This window comes from Crocodylus siamensis, chromosome 1 (assembly GCF_052110815.1).
Source record: "Crocodylus siamensis isolate JL-2025a chromosome 1, ASM5211081v1, whole genome shotgun sequence".
NCBI classification, from domain to species: domain Eukaryota; kingdom Metazoa; phylum Chordata; order Crocodylia; family Crocodylidae; genus Crocodylus; species Crocodylus siamensis.
In genome coordinates, this window is record NC_143395.1 from 412032275 (window position 1) to 412047604 (window position 15330).

The 15330-nt window shown below is 42.7% G+C and overlaps 1 protein-coding gene across 4 annotated transcripts in view; it reads left to right on the forward strand.

Annotated features, from left to right (window-relative positions):
* TENM4 (teneurin transmembrane protein 4) overlaps positions 1-15330 on the forward strand; it is a 757738-nt gene that overhangs the window by 550869 nt on the left and 191539 nt on the right. For 3 of the 4 annotated variants that reach the window (XM_090030685.1, XM_090030688.1, XM_090030686.1), the window contains 3 exons: positions 3601-3771; positions 9643-9857; positions 10778-10988. In XM_090030685.1, the coding sequence (XP_089886811.1) occupies positions 3601-3771; positions 9643-9857; positions 10778-10988 (597 nt within the window). The remainder of the gene's footprint in view (positions 1-3600; positions 3772-9642; positions 9858-10777; positions 10989-15330) is intronic. The other variant, XM_090030687.1, reaches the window with a different exon arrangement.

Sequence of the window (15330 nt, forward strand, 5' to 3'; positions counted from 1 at the left end):
GTGGGCTGGACTAGATGTGACCTCTCTAGGTCCCATCCAGCCCCACTTCTTTATGAGTCTGTGATTCTAATCTGTCCAGTCATGTCCTCATGAGCATTGTAGAGCAGTCTCAATGTACCTCACCTCTAGTCTGGTGTGCTTATTCCAGCTCTCTCACTTCAGTTAGTACTTAGAGGGGGTATTATAATAATTCCCCGTTAATTAACACATTTTATATTTTGCAAGTACTTTCAACACATGTATCTAATCCTTACATGTTGCCTGTGAGATGCTGGGGTCAACACGTGGCAACCACCGCAGTTCTATTTTAGGTGATCGCTTTGTTAGCTGACAACAAAAGCTGGCTCTCTAATTAAGGCTTCCGTGCCAGCCTTACATTTCCAGTGCAGCCAAATGCAGTCTCTAGCCAAAGACCTTCAGGTTCTTTACGAATATTCATGAACCAGGCTTCACAACATCCAGCAGGAGAAGGTAAATATCAATTAGAGCTGTAATACTTGCAGCCTGGCTGGTGCAGCTGCCCAGGGCAAAAAGTCATTAAGTGAACCTTTGGACTATTTGGTACATTTCTTAGGGTATAGCTGAAGTCCAAAGCAGAACAGCCATGTTAGTACAGCCCTGCTCATGGGCTGATTACATCTACCTGGAGACTGGGACACCTTGGGCAACTTTGCACAAGGCATGCAACTCTTCCTTAAAGGTACTGATCCTGAAACTATCAGAAGCCTTGAAAGTGAGGGAAGCTAGATAGTGTCTCGTGCTTAACGAACATTGCTTATGGGTATCTCCATGCTATGGAATTAGTAGGCCTGAAACAGATCAGTTCCCTTCATTTCCACAGCCTCCCATAGGCTATGGACAGACGTTACACATAAACCAGTTTATATGATCGGAAATTGGTTTAAACATGCAACAGAACAGAAGTTCAGTGCACATAAACTGCTTCAAAGTGGCCAGAACTAGTTTAAGATAGACCTGCATGAATGCTGTGTAAAAAAAAAAGTCTTTGGTAGATTTTCAGTGGGCACGTCTACATGTTCATTAATGTGCAGTAGCTTATTAGCATGGTTTTTGAGCAGTGTGCTACTGCGCAGTGTTATTAGACTACTGCACAGTAAGCGTCTCATGTAGACGCACCCAGTGTGCGTTCATCCTGGTACACAGTTGTTGTTTGGTTTCTCCTACATATCAGGGCATCAGGGCATTCAATGCTCTGGATGAGATATATAGCATTTCTGGAGGTGCAGGTATAAGATCCAGGAATGGGGATGGTTCTGTTGTGGGATGTAGTTATTGTGGGGGGTAGAGATGTATTGACAAGTTTTACATTTCTTGTCCTGGCGAGCTGTGAACTCAAGCATGGGCGACTGGTGCCACCTTAGTCAGGAGGAGCACGTCCCAGCTCCCAGCGGCCAGTCAGAGACTGGGGACAGGGAACCCCCCCGCAGCCGATCTTGCTGACTGGTGGGGGGTGTCCCTGCGGCCGATCGCGAGATAGCTGATCACTGCAACCAATCGTTGCAGCTGCTTCTGGCGCTTGCAGGGTGGGCACTGCCACTCCCACTTGCCCCCCCTGCCCATTGCCTAAGTGGCAAGCGCAGCCAGTCAGGGGGTGCACCGGTGCTCTCAGGGGGTGCACGTGCACCTCCCCCCATGTGCACCCCCTGTGCATTGCCACTAAACTCAGGCAGTTTATTTTACATTTGTGGTTCCAGCAAGCTATGCATTTAACAGTTTATGCACTTAGCAGACACGTGTAGTACTGGAGTTTGTTGCAGGGTAAGAAATAGGCAGCTAATTGGGACCGGCATGCAAATTATGCTCTTACCTGGTATGAATAAAAGTGGCATGTCATTGTTTTGGCAGATCAGTGCCCGAGGTTCCCTGCAAGGTCTTCATCCTCCCCATATTTGATCTGTTTGATTTCTTCCTCTTCCCCCCGCCCCAGCCCCCCACCACATATAGTATTTCTGTAGAAACCCACTGGCCTATTTAACAGGAAAAACACTTGCCAGTGTATCCTAAGAGTCATATCTGAATCAACAGCTCTATCTGCAGCTTCCCAGCTCTTTGTGGACCTGTATGTGGACCTGCATAGGAATGTTCTGCTTTTGAACAGGTCCCCGAGAGTCTCTCCTTTCTGCTAGGGAATTTTTGAAGGGTTTTTCTTTCCTAATTGATTAATTAAGGCTTTGGTAACAAACCCAGTGCCTATTTATTTCATAAAGTGGGAATTCTGCTCTCACTCTATTTAGCTATATTCCGTTCTCTGTTGCTGCAAGGCAGTCTTATTCATGCTAGTGAATGATCTAATTGTGAGCAGAGCAGAAGAAAGGGGGAATTTTACAAAGTATATCTGAACATCTTATTTTAAAAGAACTGGTCACATGCCTTTTTGATCAACTTAAAAAAGATTGTTCCCCATGCAGAGATTTAAATAAACTCCGTGTTCCTCGTCAGCCTGTTTGACAAACTCGAACTTAATTTTGTAAATAAAATGACAGCTTAGCCAACAAAAATGATCTGTGCTCTTCCTATTTCCTACCTTCTGTTTATGTTCTGACGTTTATGTCACTATACAGTTTCTCAGAGGATCTATAGTATAAGATAGCAGAGTGCACCCTTAATAGGAAAATGTCATTCCAAGTATAGTGGGTATCAGATCATTTAACTGAGAAGAGCTTGAAGGTAAACTGGATAGTAATTAAATATGAAATGTTTATGTTGGAGAAGGAAGGACTGATACAGGAAGCTACACTGTTTACCTTTACATTTTCAGAGGGCAAGTATTAATTGCATAGCATGCCTCTCTCCATACATGCGTTTCCCTTTTAAGTGCTGTTTCTCGTTCCTCAACTTCACTGCCCTTTATGTAACGTCTTGGAACAGAGTCATGTACTCGATGGCTTTGCATGATCCCAGAAACCTACAACGCACCATCCTGAAATCATGCAAGTCCAGTTGGTGTTACTCATGGGTTAAATCTCAAGGATGTATTTTTGCCCTTCTTAGGAGAAAACTGGAAATGCGCGGAGGAGTGTTCAGTTGCATCTACTCGCACCCATCCACATACAACTAAAAGCATAACACTAACCAAGTGATGAGTTTGAGGCTGACCTTGGAACTCCTAAAAGTTTATTCATCTCTTTCCGAGGCAGAAATCCTATTGACTCAGTGAGAGTTTCCCTGGAGGAGGGCTGAATAAAAAATAAATAAGGAATTTGGACAATAACTTGTTCATACACTAATGCAATGCAAAGGCTCCATGTCCTGGACATAGGGAAATAACGTGCGCCACCCCCTAAGTTTGGAAGACTGTTCAATGAATTTCCATCCCTGGTTCAGGCGTATGTGGAGACATTGGAGTCAACAGAGCTGAACCAGGCAAAAGCTGAGTGAGTGGAGGGTAGTCCCAAGAAATTGATATTTTCTTGGTAGTAGTGCAGTACCAGCATGAGCTGTGACATGACCTGAAACCCCCTACGTTTCGTTTTAGCAGGGAGTAGCGTACAACCTTAGGATGAGGGTCGGCAGTGTCTCCCTGTAGTTGTGAAGCTCTTCCCAGCAGAAAAAGATGACTTTTCTCATTGCTCACCACAGCCATGCACCTGTTTGGCCTAACCTGGCACCTGCAGCCGATGGAAGGGCAGATGTATGAAATCACAGAAGACACATCCAGCAGTTGGCCAGTGCCAACGGACGTCTCCTTATATCCCTCAGGGGGCACAGGGTTAGAGTTACCTGACAGGAAAGGCAAAGGACCCAGCGAAGGTATGGTTGGTGTGTGTCCATGTTGTGAGTCCTCTGTCTGCCTCTGAACTCCAGCCATCCAATCTCATGCTCCATTCCCCTCCAATACTGCCTTTCCTCCAGCACCGTAGTCTGGTGCTTTTCCAGTCTGTCACGTCTAGAACTAGTAGTCGTCAGTCATGTTCTCATGTGTTTCTAAGTGTCCTATCCTTTTAATGTGCACTAACATAGTCTGCATCTTCATCAGTGCTCAAGACGGCTCTCAAGAGGGAAGTACCTCCCTGCATTTCATTTGGGTATGGTACCCTCACCACAAAAACCCTACTTCATGTCATCTAAGGGCAGATTTCATAAGAAACCACCTTCATGTCTTGCAAGTCAAAATGACACCTTGAGGATTGGGTTGTGCTTTTCCTACAGCAAAACCAAAATGCTTGTTCTCATGTTTCTTTGGGGATATTAGTTGTCCGGGATTTGAGTACCACAAGATTTATTAAGGGCTGTAGACCCGGCAAACTTTCACTTTCTGAAGTTGGCCATCTCTTGGCAGAACTTCATTCAGCAAAGTGCAAAATCTGCCTGGGATTGACAGATTTCACCTGCAGCTGAAGTGGAAGGTACGTGAGATGCTGAGAACCATGCAGCATTGGGGTCTAACCTAGGAAACAATATACTATTCGGAGACACTTTGTTTGGAACCAGCTGGGCCAGTCGTGGAGATCCTGCAAAGTGCCGTTTTTTGTCACTGCCAAGAAAACGGGTGGAGAAACAGGGAATTCAAAGTTGAATCTGATAAAGTTACTGTTTGCTGCATCCTCTTCTCTTTAAGCAAAATTGAAATAAAATGTATTTCCATTCCAGGAAATCTATAGTTACTGCCTGGTTTTGGTGAATATTAGTTGTGAGGTGGTGAATAAGAGACTTAAAGAATCCGGGCCTGATTCAAAAAAAATTGAAACTGGTAGAAGTCTCTCTACTGATTTCAACAGGCTTTGGGTCATGTCCTGTGTTAGCCCTGTGGTTTATATGAATTGCACCATTTTTGCTTGAAGGGGTTATCTGTCTTTATTAAAGTGAATGCAGCTGTAATTACATACTTCTTAAAAAAACAACATTGTTAGTACTGATTGGTGAGTGTCAGATGAAATTATTGCAGTGTAAAATTAATTAATCCAAAATGGTGCCAGGCTAGCTACGTAGTGCAGAAAACTACAAACCTCCCCTCTAGCTGTATTCGAAAAGGCCTCTTGATCAAACCTGTTTTTTTTCTTTTGTCCCCTGCTTAAATTACTGTGTGTGTAATTGGCTAAATATTGCATTTGATCCCCACCTTCCCTCTTAGAAGTCAAAATGAAAAGAAGAAATAATTTATCTAGAAGTCAGGGGACCCAATCAAAGGTGTCCACTCAATTTTCACTCGGTCTTCCTCAGCCAAATTCCCACTGAATCAATAGGAGTTTTGTCTGAATAGAAGTGCAGGATGTGTCTCTGAGTATATGCATAAAAGAATACACATGTGCATACACATCAGCTTTCCTGTGGAGCTCTCTGCACGGGGGAACTCTGCTCAGTGGGGATTTTGTGCACTGCAGCAGGCTGCTAGAAACCTCAGAGTGGTCTTTCTGTAAGTCTTAGGGAACTTGCAGACTATCTGGAGCATGACCTGAGCCCAATGATACAGTAAGAGTAAAAACAGATATGAGGTTTCTCCTGAGACAGAGCCTCTTATCTTGGGATCCTACAGAGGTACCAGCCCATTGTCTCACTTTAAGTACCCGTGAAACGTCTGAGATAACCCTTTTCCCTGGGACAGCTGAGGTTAGTTTGAGTTACTTGCCATTCAAAGCTGTGTATGTAAATCACCTGTTTTGATGAGGAAACACCATGTACCTGGAAGGCAGTTTTCCTTAAACGCCTGGGGAATAACCACTCTTCTGGCACGGTTTAGTACCCGCCAAGGTGTTGGGGCTTAAAGCCCACTTTATGGAAATGGGTTGCTCCTCCCTAGCTTGCTCCTGCAGCCCTATGGCTCAGGGCAGATGAAAATTGGGGGCATCCTAACCCCAAGCCTCCAGGCATGGGCCTTCATGAAGGATGCCTGGCAAAGGATTTGGAAACATCTGAAGCCCCAGATGGAGGTGGAGGATGTTTGTTGGTTGTGAGGCTACTTAAGGTTCTGGACTGACTTATGGATTTGGACTTGATTTTGGCTGATTTGGCTTGAAACATGAAAAATTTCTTTAAAAAAAACCAAAACTTTTGTTGGAGTCAAACCCAAGACAATCAGACCCAGAATAAACCCTAAATGACAGCACTGGGGTCTTTCCTTTCCCAGGTGACTGCACCCATCCTTGACTTGCTGCTGCCTCAAAAGGTTGGTGATAGAGCAGCTAGTTTGGGCCAGCAATGTTGCAGAGCAGCAATTGTAAATAAGAATTGATGTAAATGGAATAACGAAAAAATGGTTTAAAATGTCCTTGAACAGACGACCTGTCCCATGATGAAATTGGCTGTTTAGAGCGAGGGTTTCCTCCTTGCTGAACTGAATGCAGCATTATCAGCTCAGGTCAATCTCCAGCCATTCGTTGCTAAGTTTCAACCATGATTCCAGTCTCAAAAAAAAAAAAATTAAACACGTGCCTGGCCCGACCCCCATTCAGCAAAAAACACTTCAGCGCTCCCTCAGATTTAAGTTTAAGCAGGTGATCAATTATCATTGCAGTTGGTAAGATATAAGCAAGCATGTGCGGACGTGATATAATGAGTCAGGGTGCCTTGTTGCATCCAAATTATAACCACATTCAGTTGATCCCCAGAATGAAACCATTCATTCTGATAACCAAATAAATTAAGACGAGTCGCTGAAGGGAACTGAAGTGTTCTGCGTGCAGGCGAACAGACTGAAAGAGCTGAGAAATTTGACAGCGCCATTAGGAATTCAGAGCGGGAGGTCATTTTGCTTCAGGTTAGTTAGTTAAGGATTCTGATCTGGCCTCTGCTGAAATTACATCCTTGTTGGAGTTTATTTCTGAAATATCTGGTGCTTAGGACTTGATCCAGTCATAGCTGAAGCCAAATGACAAAACTCCTATTGACTTCAGTGGCCAAATTCACGTCACTGTACAGAATGTTGCTTTGAACCTTTGCGTTAAGATAAGTCTTGATAGTTTAGAGACATGGTAATAACCATTCTGAGTCATTCCAGAAGAAGAACACATAAAACATTTTCACATATATAATTGGCCAAGAAGAAAAGCGTATTTTAAATCTACATGTGCAGACGCATTTAGTTCTGCAAGATGGTCATTTTTTGCTTCAGACTTAGACCGACATTTTTTTCCTGTTTGCCTACTTGAGCCAAGCACTGCTCAGTGTATTACAAGGAATTCATCTTATGCTCATTTTCTTCCAGTTATCTACTGCATAGCAGCACTTAGCATTTTAAACTCTCACCCCGCCTAATTTGTTCAGATGTAAGATCTTCATTAATTAACAGCCAGAGAGCAAACCATGTGCTTTGCTTTTCTATTTTAATTTCTCTGCATATATAAAACACAACAGTAAGAATCCCTGAAATGTATCTTTGAGGTGGACTAAAATATAAAAAGTCTTTTCATCTCTCTGTAGCACTTTGTTACACCCTTTGCATCTCATAGCAATGAAATTGAAAGCTGTGCCCATGGACCTTAGTAGCTGTGTGTTTTAACACAGGCAGTATCCTAAAAATTAGTATTAGGATTAATGAAAAAGGCAATCATCCAATTTACAAAATAAAATCCTTGAAATTAAGCAAATCTGATCTCCACCACACTATTCTTCACTGTTGCCTGTGTCACAAATGGCTCAGTGATTATTTCCTGTTTACCTCTGATTTGCCTTTTTTAATAGAAACCTTTATTCTGAAAAACAGATAGAAATGGTTTCTAAATGGTTTCCCTTATTTCTTTGAATGTAAGGAAATGGAGTAATATTAGGGTTGGATAACAATAACGGAGCCTGGTTTCTGTGAATCCCTTTTTTAAATTTGTGTTTGTTTGCTTAGTCAGATTTTTATGCATAAGCTTCGTGAGATGCAGTATTTAAGAGACTAATAATGAGGCATGTGTATTCCATCAAGCCTTTCAACGTACGCGTAATTTTTAAGTCCAAATGGGACAGCTCCTACTTAAAGTTAAGCATGTACTCAAGTGCTTTGCTGGAATAAAAAATTAAATAGCAGCTTTCCCCATCATATAAAGATAAAACTGTCCCAGGGCACTTCTTCTTGTTAACATCCATTTTAACTTTTTAATATATATTTTAAAGTGACATCTAGCAGTGTGAACCTGATGTGTCTCTGCTGGGAACTTTACACTGGAATGATAACATATGGAGAAGTTTAACATGTACATGAAATATTATTCTCCAAAACAGTAAAATATTTTATTATATGACAAGAGGGTTGCCCTACCCAACATCATTCCAGGATTAAATGTAAAGTGTTAGAGTATTTGACAAGAATTCTTAATGTCTGGAAAAGACATTTTAATTTCTTATTCCCTAAATGCATTTTTTATATATCTATAAAAAATCCCACAACTGTAATTTGTTACAAAAGACTTTATAGTCCTGAAAGTTTCTTTGTCATTTTGTTAGAATTGTTTCATCTGCAAAACATACGGTAGCAAGCCTTAATGGCAAAGAGATGACAGACCAAGTAATCTGAATTTCTAAGGGGAATAAATGCAGCCTTTGATGGTCCTCTTGGCCTCTGATTTTTTTTCCTATTCAAGATGAAATCTGGCAGGTGATACAAGACTAGCATGTGCTTTTCAAATCCAAGCATGTTCATAATCACAAAATTAAGGCTATCTGCTAAGCAAGCGCAGTTTTCATCTTCCTCTCCTTTCCCGTTACTCCTTTATTTTCTAGTGCATCAGGTAAGGGAGCATGATCCAGTGACTGAACAGAAGTCTTAGATTGGTGTTCTGGGGTCGTATTTGCTCCTCTACCCCGATTCACTATGTTTTCCTTAGATCTGTGTATTATATACTGGGAATTTAAGTGTAAGACTGTCCAGCCTGAGCTGCCTACAGCTTCCTTTCCTTATGGAATTAAAGTAATTGATTTGTCCTCCATAGTACTTCAATTTATAATGATTAGTTCATTTAATTCATTTGGAGTTGTGGGTGGTTTCCACCTGTAGGTATCAGCCCACAGGTGCTCAAAGGTAAGCTCTAGAAATGAGGTACCCAGCACTTTTAAAAACCGGTGCCTCCATTTCCCTATCTGCTTAATGCAGCAAAAATCATGACCCCCTTCACCAGGCCCCTTGATTATCTTGGCAGCCCTTACAGAAGTACAGAATGTTATTTTCCATATCTTTCCTTTATATAACTCTCCTTCCTTCTGTCTTGGTGAGTGTCACCATCCTACGTGTCCACATTACTGTCAGCCCTTAACTTAGCAGCGAGTTGCATCTCTAATTTCTCCCACCACAATTAAGCATCATTAGGCATTATAGATGTCTCTGCATCCTCATCTCACTTCATGGAAACTCATAAATCCCTCACTTCTCAATAATGTATTAATGACTTTTCCTCATAAATGACTGTAAATAACATGACTGTTATGTAAAGTGATTTAAATAGATACATTTTGAACATCAGATTGTATTTACCCAAGCTCTGTTATGTTATCAACAGAGGGCAGTGTGAGAATCCATTTTTCAGCAGAAAGAATGAATTTAGCTGGGCATAACCGTATCAGATATAAGGATTTGAGGCATAATGTCTTCTGAAGACCACCCATTGATTATTTGTCAAGGCAAATGTCAGAGATACCAGCTTGATCAGATTACATGTAGGGTCCTAGGCTAATCCAAGGTTTTCTTTTGTTCCTGTATCTTGGCAGGAAAGCCCAGTAGTTTCTTTCCAGACGACAGTTTTATAGACTCCGGAGAAATTGATGTTGGCAGACGAGCCACACAGAAGATTCCTCCTGGTATCTTTTGGAGATCTCAGGTGTTCATTGATCACCCAGTACATCTGAAGTTCAATGTGTCACTGGGAAAGGCTGCTCTGGTTGGCATCTATGGCAGAAAGGGCCTTCCTCCTTCACATACTCAGGTAACAGGAGCTCGTTTCAGTGAACCAATTGCTATCTGGTTGTTTTTCTTGGTTACGCTCGGATGATTATTTGTCTTTGAGTTGCACAAAAGGTGTTCTTGTTCCTTTATTTTACCATTTAGTAAACTTACAGATAACGCGAACGTTATTAGACTTAAACCGTCCAAGCTGGCATGTTTACAGTCCTCACGGAGGTTAGCATGTTTTGCTAAAATACATAAAGAAATAAGGATTAAAAAAAAAAAGTAGGAAAGTAACATTACTGAAATTTCTACACTAACAGCAGTCAGGAGATTAAAAACAACTGTTGCCGTATTAGCAGCATTTAGATCGTACACATTAAGAAATTAAAATTAATATTGGTGCAGTGAAAAAATTTACATTTTATATGAGCTGAGCCAAATCTCGGTCCCATCAAAACCAGTGGCTGAATCAACAAATCATAATTTAGCTTTACATGTACTATGGCTGTCCTTGTCACTGATGTGAGAACCTCAGTTTTTTTTCTTTAAAGAGGAAAGTTTTCAGATTTTATTATTTAAAATGGTAGCTATAATGTGTTGGAAGTAACCAGAGGATCCTGGCCCTGATACTCTTTCAGCCAAGGTATAAGAGGAGCTGTGAGAGAAATTAGGGAAAGAGCAGATGAAGAAAAGAGACCAGGAGAAGTAGATTGAGTAATGTGTAAAGAGGTCCTGGAAGTTTCTGAAACAAAACAGGGCCAGCCATGTCTCAGTAGAATGGATCAGAGCACATCATGAGCCACCAGGGAAAACCTCATGTATAAGGTCCCATAAAAGTGGGTTTCTTCCATTTAATGCAGTGCTCCTCATGCTTTCACAATACAGAAGAATGCGGGGAGTGTGATCTTCTAGGAGCCAGAAATGCACAGCGAGCATCTGTCTTGTTTTACATTTCAGTTTGACTTTGTGGAGCTCCTTGATGGGCGACGTCTGCTTACCCAGGAGGCGAGGAGCTTGGAAGGACCTCAGCGGCAACACAGAGGCTTTGTGCCCATGTCCAGCCATGAGACAGGATTTATCCAGTATTTGGATTCAGGAATATGGCACCTGGCCTTCTACAATGACGGGAAAGAGTCTGAGGTGGTTTCTTTCCTTACGACTGCCATTGGTAAGGACTTATGACATTACTGTGTATAATCTGTCTACCTTGGGCCATGTTCTAGCACCTTAGTCTCATTGCGCGGCATCCAATGCCACATAGAGTCCTATTAACTTCCATGAAATCATTCTTGGGTTGGCAGTGGCCAGTCAACCAAGGTCTATCTTGCCTTGGGTAAGATCTGCTTGTGGCATAATTGCTGGATAATGTTAGGGCTTTCCCTGACCTCACTGCACATAGCAACAAGGGATTTTTCTTACAGCATATCAATACCACCCTCCACAAACTGGCCCAGGTTTTGCTTCTTTGGTCTATGCTCAGAACTAATGTCTGACTCAGTGGGTGCATCTATGCGAGATGCTGTGTTGCCCACTCAGTGGGTGCATCGATGTGAGATAGCAACGAGCTACGGTGATGTGTCTTGTCACTGGTGACTTATCGTCCACGGGCATGAACCATGAAGCCAATGCTACTGCGCAGTAGCTCGTTGCTACTGTGCAGTAGGATCAGAAATAACCCTTGCACTGCCAGGACTGCACAATAACGGCAGTGACTGCACAGTCATTTAGTACTTGCTGCGCAGTCAGGGCACGTGTAGACACGCCCAATAATGTTAAATTGACTGACCCCCATTTATCCCCCCCAAAATCCATTTGGTTGTGATTTGAAGAGTCTTCCCTAGAACTAGCACTTCCTTTTTTTTCTATCCACAATGATTGTTTAATGGATTTTTGTTCCTATCCTGCAAAAAACAATCTCTTTCCAGTGCTACTATTAATCCCTCTCCCCAAAGAAGCATTGACGTTGAGTCTCAGCTGTCTGCAGCAGTTACCTGAAAACTATGGGCTGTAACTTGTCTTGGCAAGTTAATTAAAAGTTTAGGTCTTATTAAAGCAGAGTCATTAAAGTTCCAGCATACAGCTTTTACCTCTAAAGTTTATTTAATATGCAAGTTGAAATGCTACCATAATAGTCTGTGTTAAAATTAAAACCAAAAACTTAAACAGCCCTTAGCTGTCAGAAGCCCATGTGTTCAAGGCTGTTCACAGTTAAGTAACACCAGAAATAATTGCACTTGAATCTGATAAATGGAAGGCTTACTCTGTGGAATGCAGATTTATTTTTCACTTGGTTTGCTTCAGCAAAAATGCAATCAAACCAAATGTTACCTTTCCACGGCACCTTCCATCCAGAGGAATCACATGTGCTTATGTACAGTGGGCTCCACTTAAAAAAAAATTCTGTTCCAGAAGATCTGACCAGTTTGGGAGAGATTTCCCTGCAGATAGAGTTGATAGTAGCTCTCCCAGTGGAGGATGTTTTTTATAGAGCATTCACTCCATTATCCAAACCGAGTGCACAGTACGGGCTAGGTCCAGGTTTTCTTCCTTGCATCTTTATCCTCGCATTGAAAACGAGCAGGACATATTCCTAGCACACCCTTGGACATTGAGCAAGGGGGCTGGGTAAGACCTTCAACTTCCCATAACACTAACACAGTCTGGTCTCCAGTATTTAAGCTGACACCTGCTTACATTTGGGTTGATCACAGCACGTGACGCCAGCAGTGAGACTGGTTTAGACCAGCGTGGCCCGAGTTGCTCACCCTGGGAGCCACATCCGATCCTCCACTGAAGTTCAAGAGCGGGATGGGGGAAGTGCTGAGCAACCCAGAATGGAGGTGACCTCCCCGCAAGTCATTTCAGCTTTCCCCATGAGAAGCGCACCCTGGGATAAGCAATGAGGCTGCAGCCCTGGCAGCCCGGTGCCTGAGCCGGCAGTCCCGGAGGGAGAGAAGGAGGGAGGAGGATGGGCTCAGGGCACACTCCCTGCAGGGAAAGTCGAGCAGCAGAACGTGCCAGGCTCCTCTGCGCCCCCCCCCCCAGCCACCTTGGAGAGAAGTGGGCAAGGCTTTGGCCAATTTCCAGAGAGCCGAAAGTACCGTGCCAGCGAGCTATGGTTTGGCCACCACTGGTTTAAACTATTTGTAACATGCTACCTGGTTCCCCCAATCATGTTATTCTGACTTTTTGCTGACTCAGAGGCTCAAGACCCTCTTTGCACACCCAGCTTAGCTCTTCATCCCCCATCCATGGTAGGTAGTAATAAGACGGTAACACCATGCATATAGGAATCATTTCAGCCACCTGTGGCCACATAACACAAAAATGCCGTGTGCAGTTTAAGCTACAAGTGACCCATTTTAGAACAGGGAGACTATGTCCCAGTTAAGATGAGAGTCTGATTTTTAGATAAAGACGACATGACTACCTGACTAGCATTTGTGCAGAATACTCCAGCAAACAGCCCTACCCTTATAAAGAACTGCTGAAAAATGGACTGAGTGTAAATGGTCAGCAGTTTTCTTCAACTAGATCTTTTGTTCTGGCTTTTACAAAGATCTGCAGGGAGGTTTCTCTGAAACACAGATGAAAGCAGAGCCTCAAAGCCTTTCTGGTGTATTCATGAGGTCTGACAAGACATGATTGCTGTATTTTAAGTCCGTAAATACCATAGTAATTTGTGGTGTAATTTCAGTTGACATGGTCGTAAAGCGGATATAGCAACCTGACATAAGCCAAGTTTATAAATCGGGATAAATTGAAATGCTATGCAAATGTATTCAGTTATGTATAGGGAGGGTTAGAGATCTGTGCGTGTGTATAGGGGAAATTCTGCATGGTGTGGAGCTGTCCCGGGTCAGCTTTCATTCAGTTTTATTTTTGTGGCAGGGATACATGAAAACATCTCTCCTTGTTCTTATAGAAGTCTAATGAAAGACTAAATGCAGTGAAAGTGCTTTTGAAACGTTCAAGAATGACCAAGAAAGACAAAGGGCCTAGTGCCAGGACATTTATGTAGGAACTAAGCACTAACACTGATTCACTTCTAGCTTATACAAGACATGTCATCTCCCTGCATATCTACTATATAGAATTAGGATTATACTTATCCACCTGGCACACAGAGGGACTGTGAGGATGAGCTGAGTGATGATGAAAAGCAGTGTATCAATGCTAATTTTTCATAAAAATAGAGAGCAGTTAATAGGATGCACAGATGGTAAGATTCTGCAATCGCTGCATGGGCCTGAGTAAGGTCTGCAGCATTTCTTCCAGGGGCAAGAATTTGGGAGGGAAAGAAGCAGAGCAATGCCTATCCCTTTACTTTCATATCAGTAACATCAGTAAGTGCAGGTCATGGGCTGTGTGTTACAACACTGACTGTAATTATCGTGCAGTACTTGTCTGGACTGATCATCACCTCCGTGATTCTTCTGGAAACTGGACCAAAAATAGAAGCAATTTGTCTTTCCAGTTTGATACTGTGTTTGAGTTCATAAATCCCTGAGGCTCTCCCTAATAGTGTTCTGGAATCCTGCACAGCTTTGAAAGAAATCCACGTGCTCAGTAATACTCTCGTTTACACTGATAACATATTAACCAGTTTCCTTTAAGGAGGCGGATTCACCAGATGTAAAAACATCCCACCTGAATAGACTGGAGTTTGTCCGAACCTGTTCCTGCGCATGGGCCCTGGCTTTGCTTGTAAACCTAGAGAGAATGAAGCATTAGACGTCTCATCGAAGTTCACGTTGCTGCATAATAATGGCAATTTTGGGGACGGAGAAAAAGACTATTGTGAAATAGTTGGGAGCGTCTAATCAATTTTTCTCATCCCATACCTTGTAAGACATAACAAAGAAAAGGAGAACCAAGGTCTCTCAATAATAAATTAACCTTCTTGTAAATGACATTGGCGGCACTTCCTGAAATTTCTAATAGAAAAGCTTCTCTAAGAAGCGCCTTGTGGATTCACCTCTGCCTGATAGTGGTGATTTACTCAGAGCAATCTGGTATAGGCGTAACAAAATAGAAGGCTGAGCAAGAGCTGGAGTCCGCACATCTGAGAGAGACGGTGGCCAAAAACCTGTTCGGTGGAAGCAAGAAACATCCGCGAGCCTGAAAACAATCTGTGGAGTCGGAGAGGAAGCCTTGCAGCAGCAGCTGCTGCTGACTTACAGCAGGCTGGGGCCAGGGAGAAAGCAAAAGGAAAGAGGCTTCAGCTATCTGAAAAAATTGGTGGTCTGTTTACTAGGGTGTCACTACTCCAGCAAACAACAGGAGGGACATGTACCATTAATTATGTTTTATCTAGCTTTTTGCTTCTGCAGAAGACCTAGTCTATGATTAAGAAAAGCCCTGTTGTCTCTGCACTATGCATCAAGAAAGCCACCAGCAAGTCCTTTCCTCCATCGAACTACAAAGCGAAGCTGGTGCTGGTGTTGGGAGAGCGCTGCAAGCCTATGCAGCGCTTTACGATGCCCGTCAAAAGACAGACCCTCCTGCTG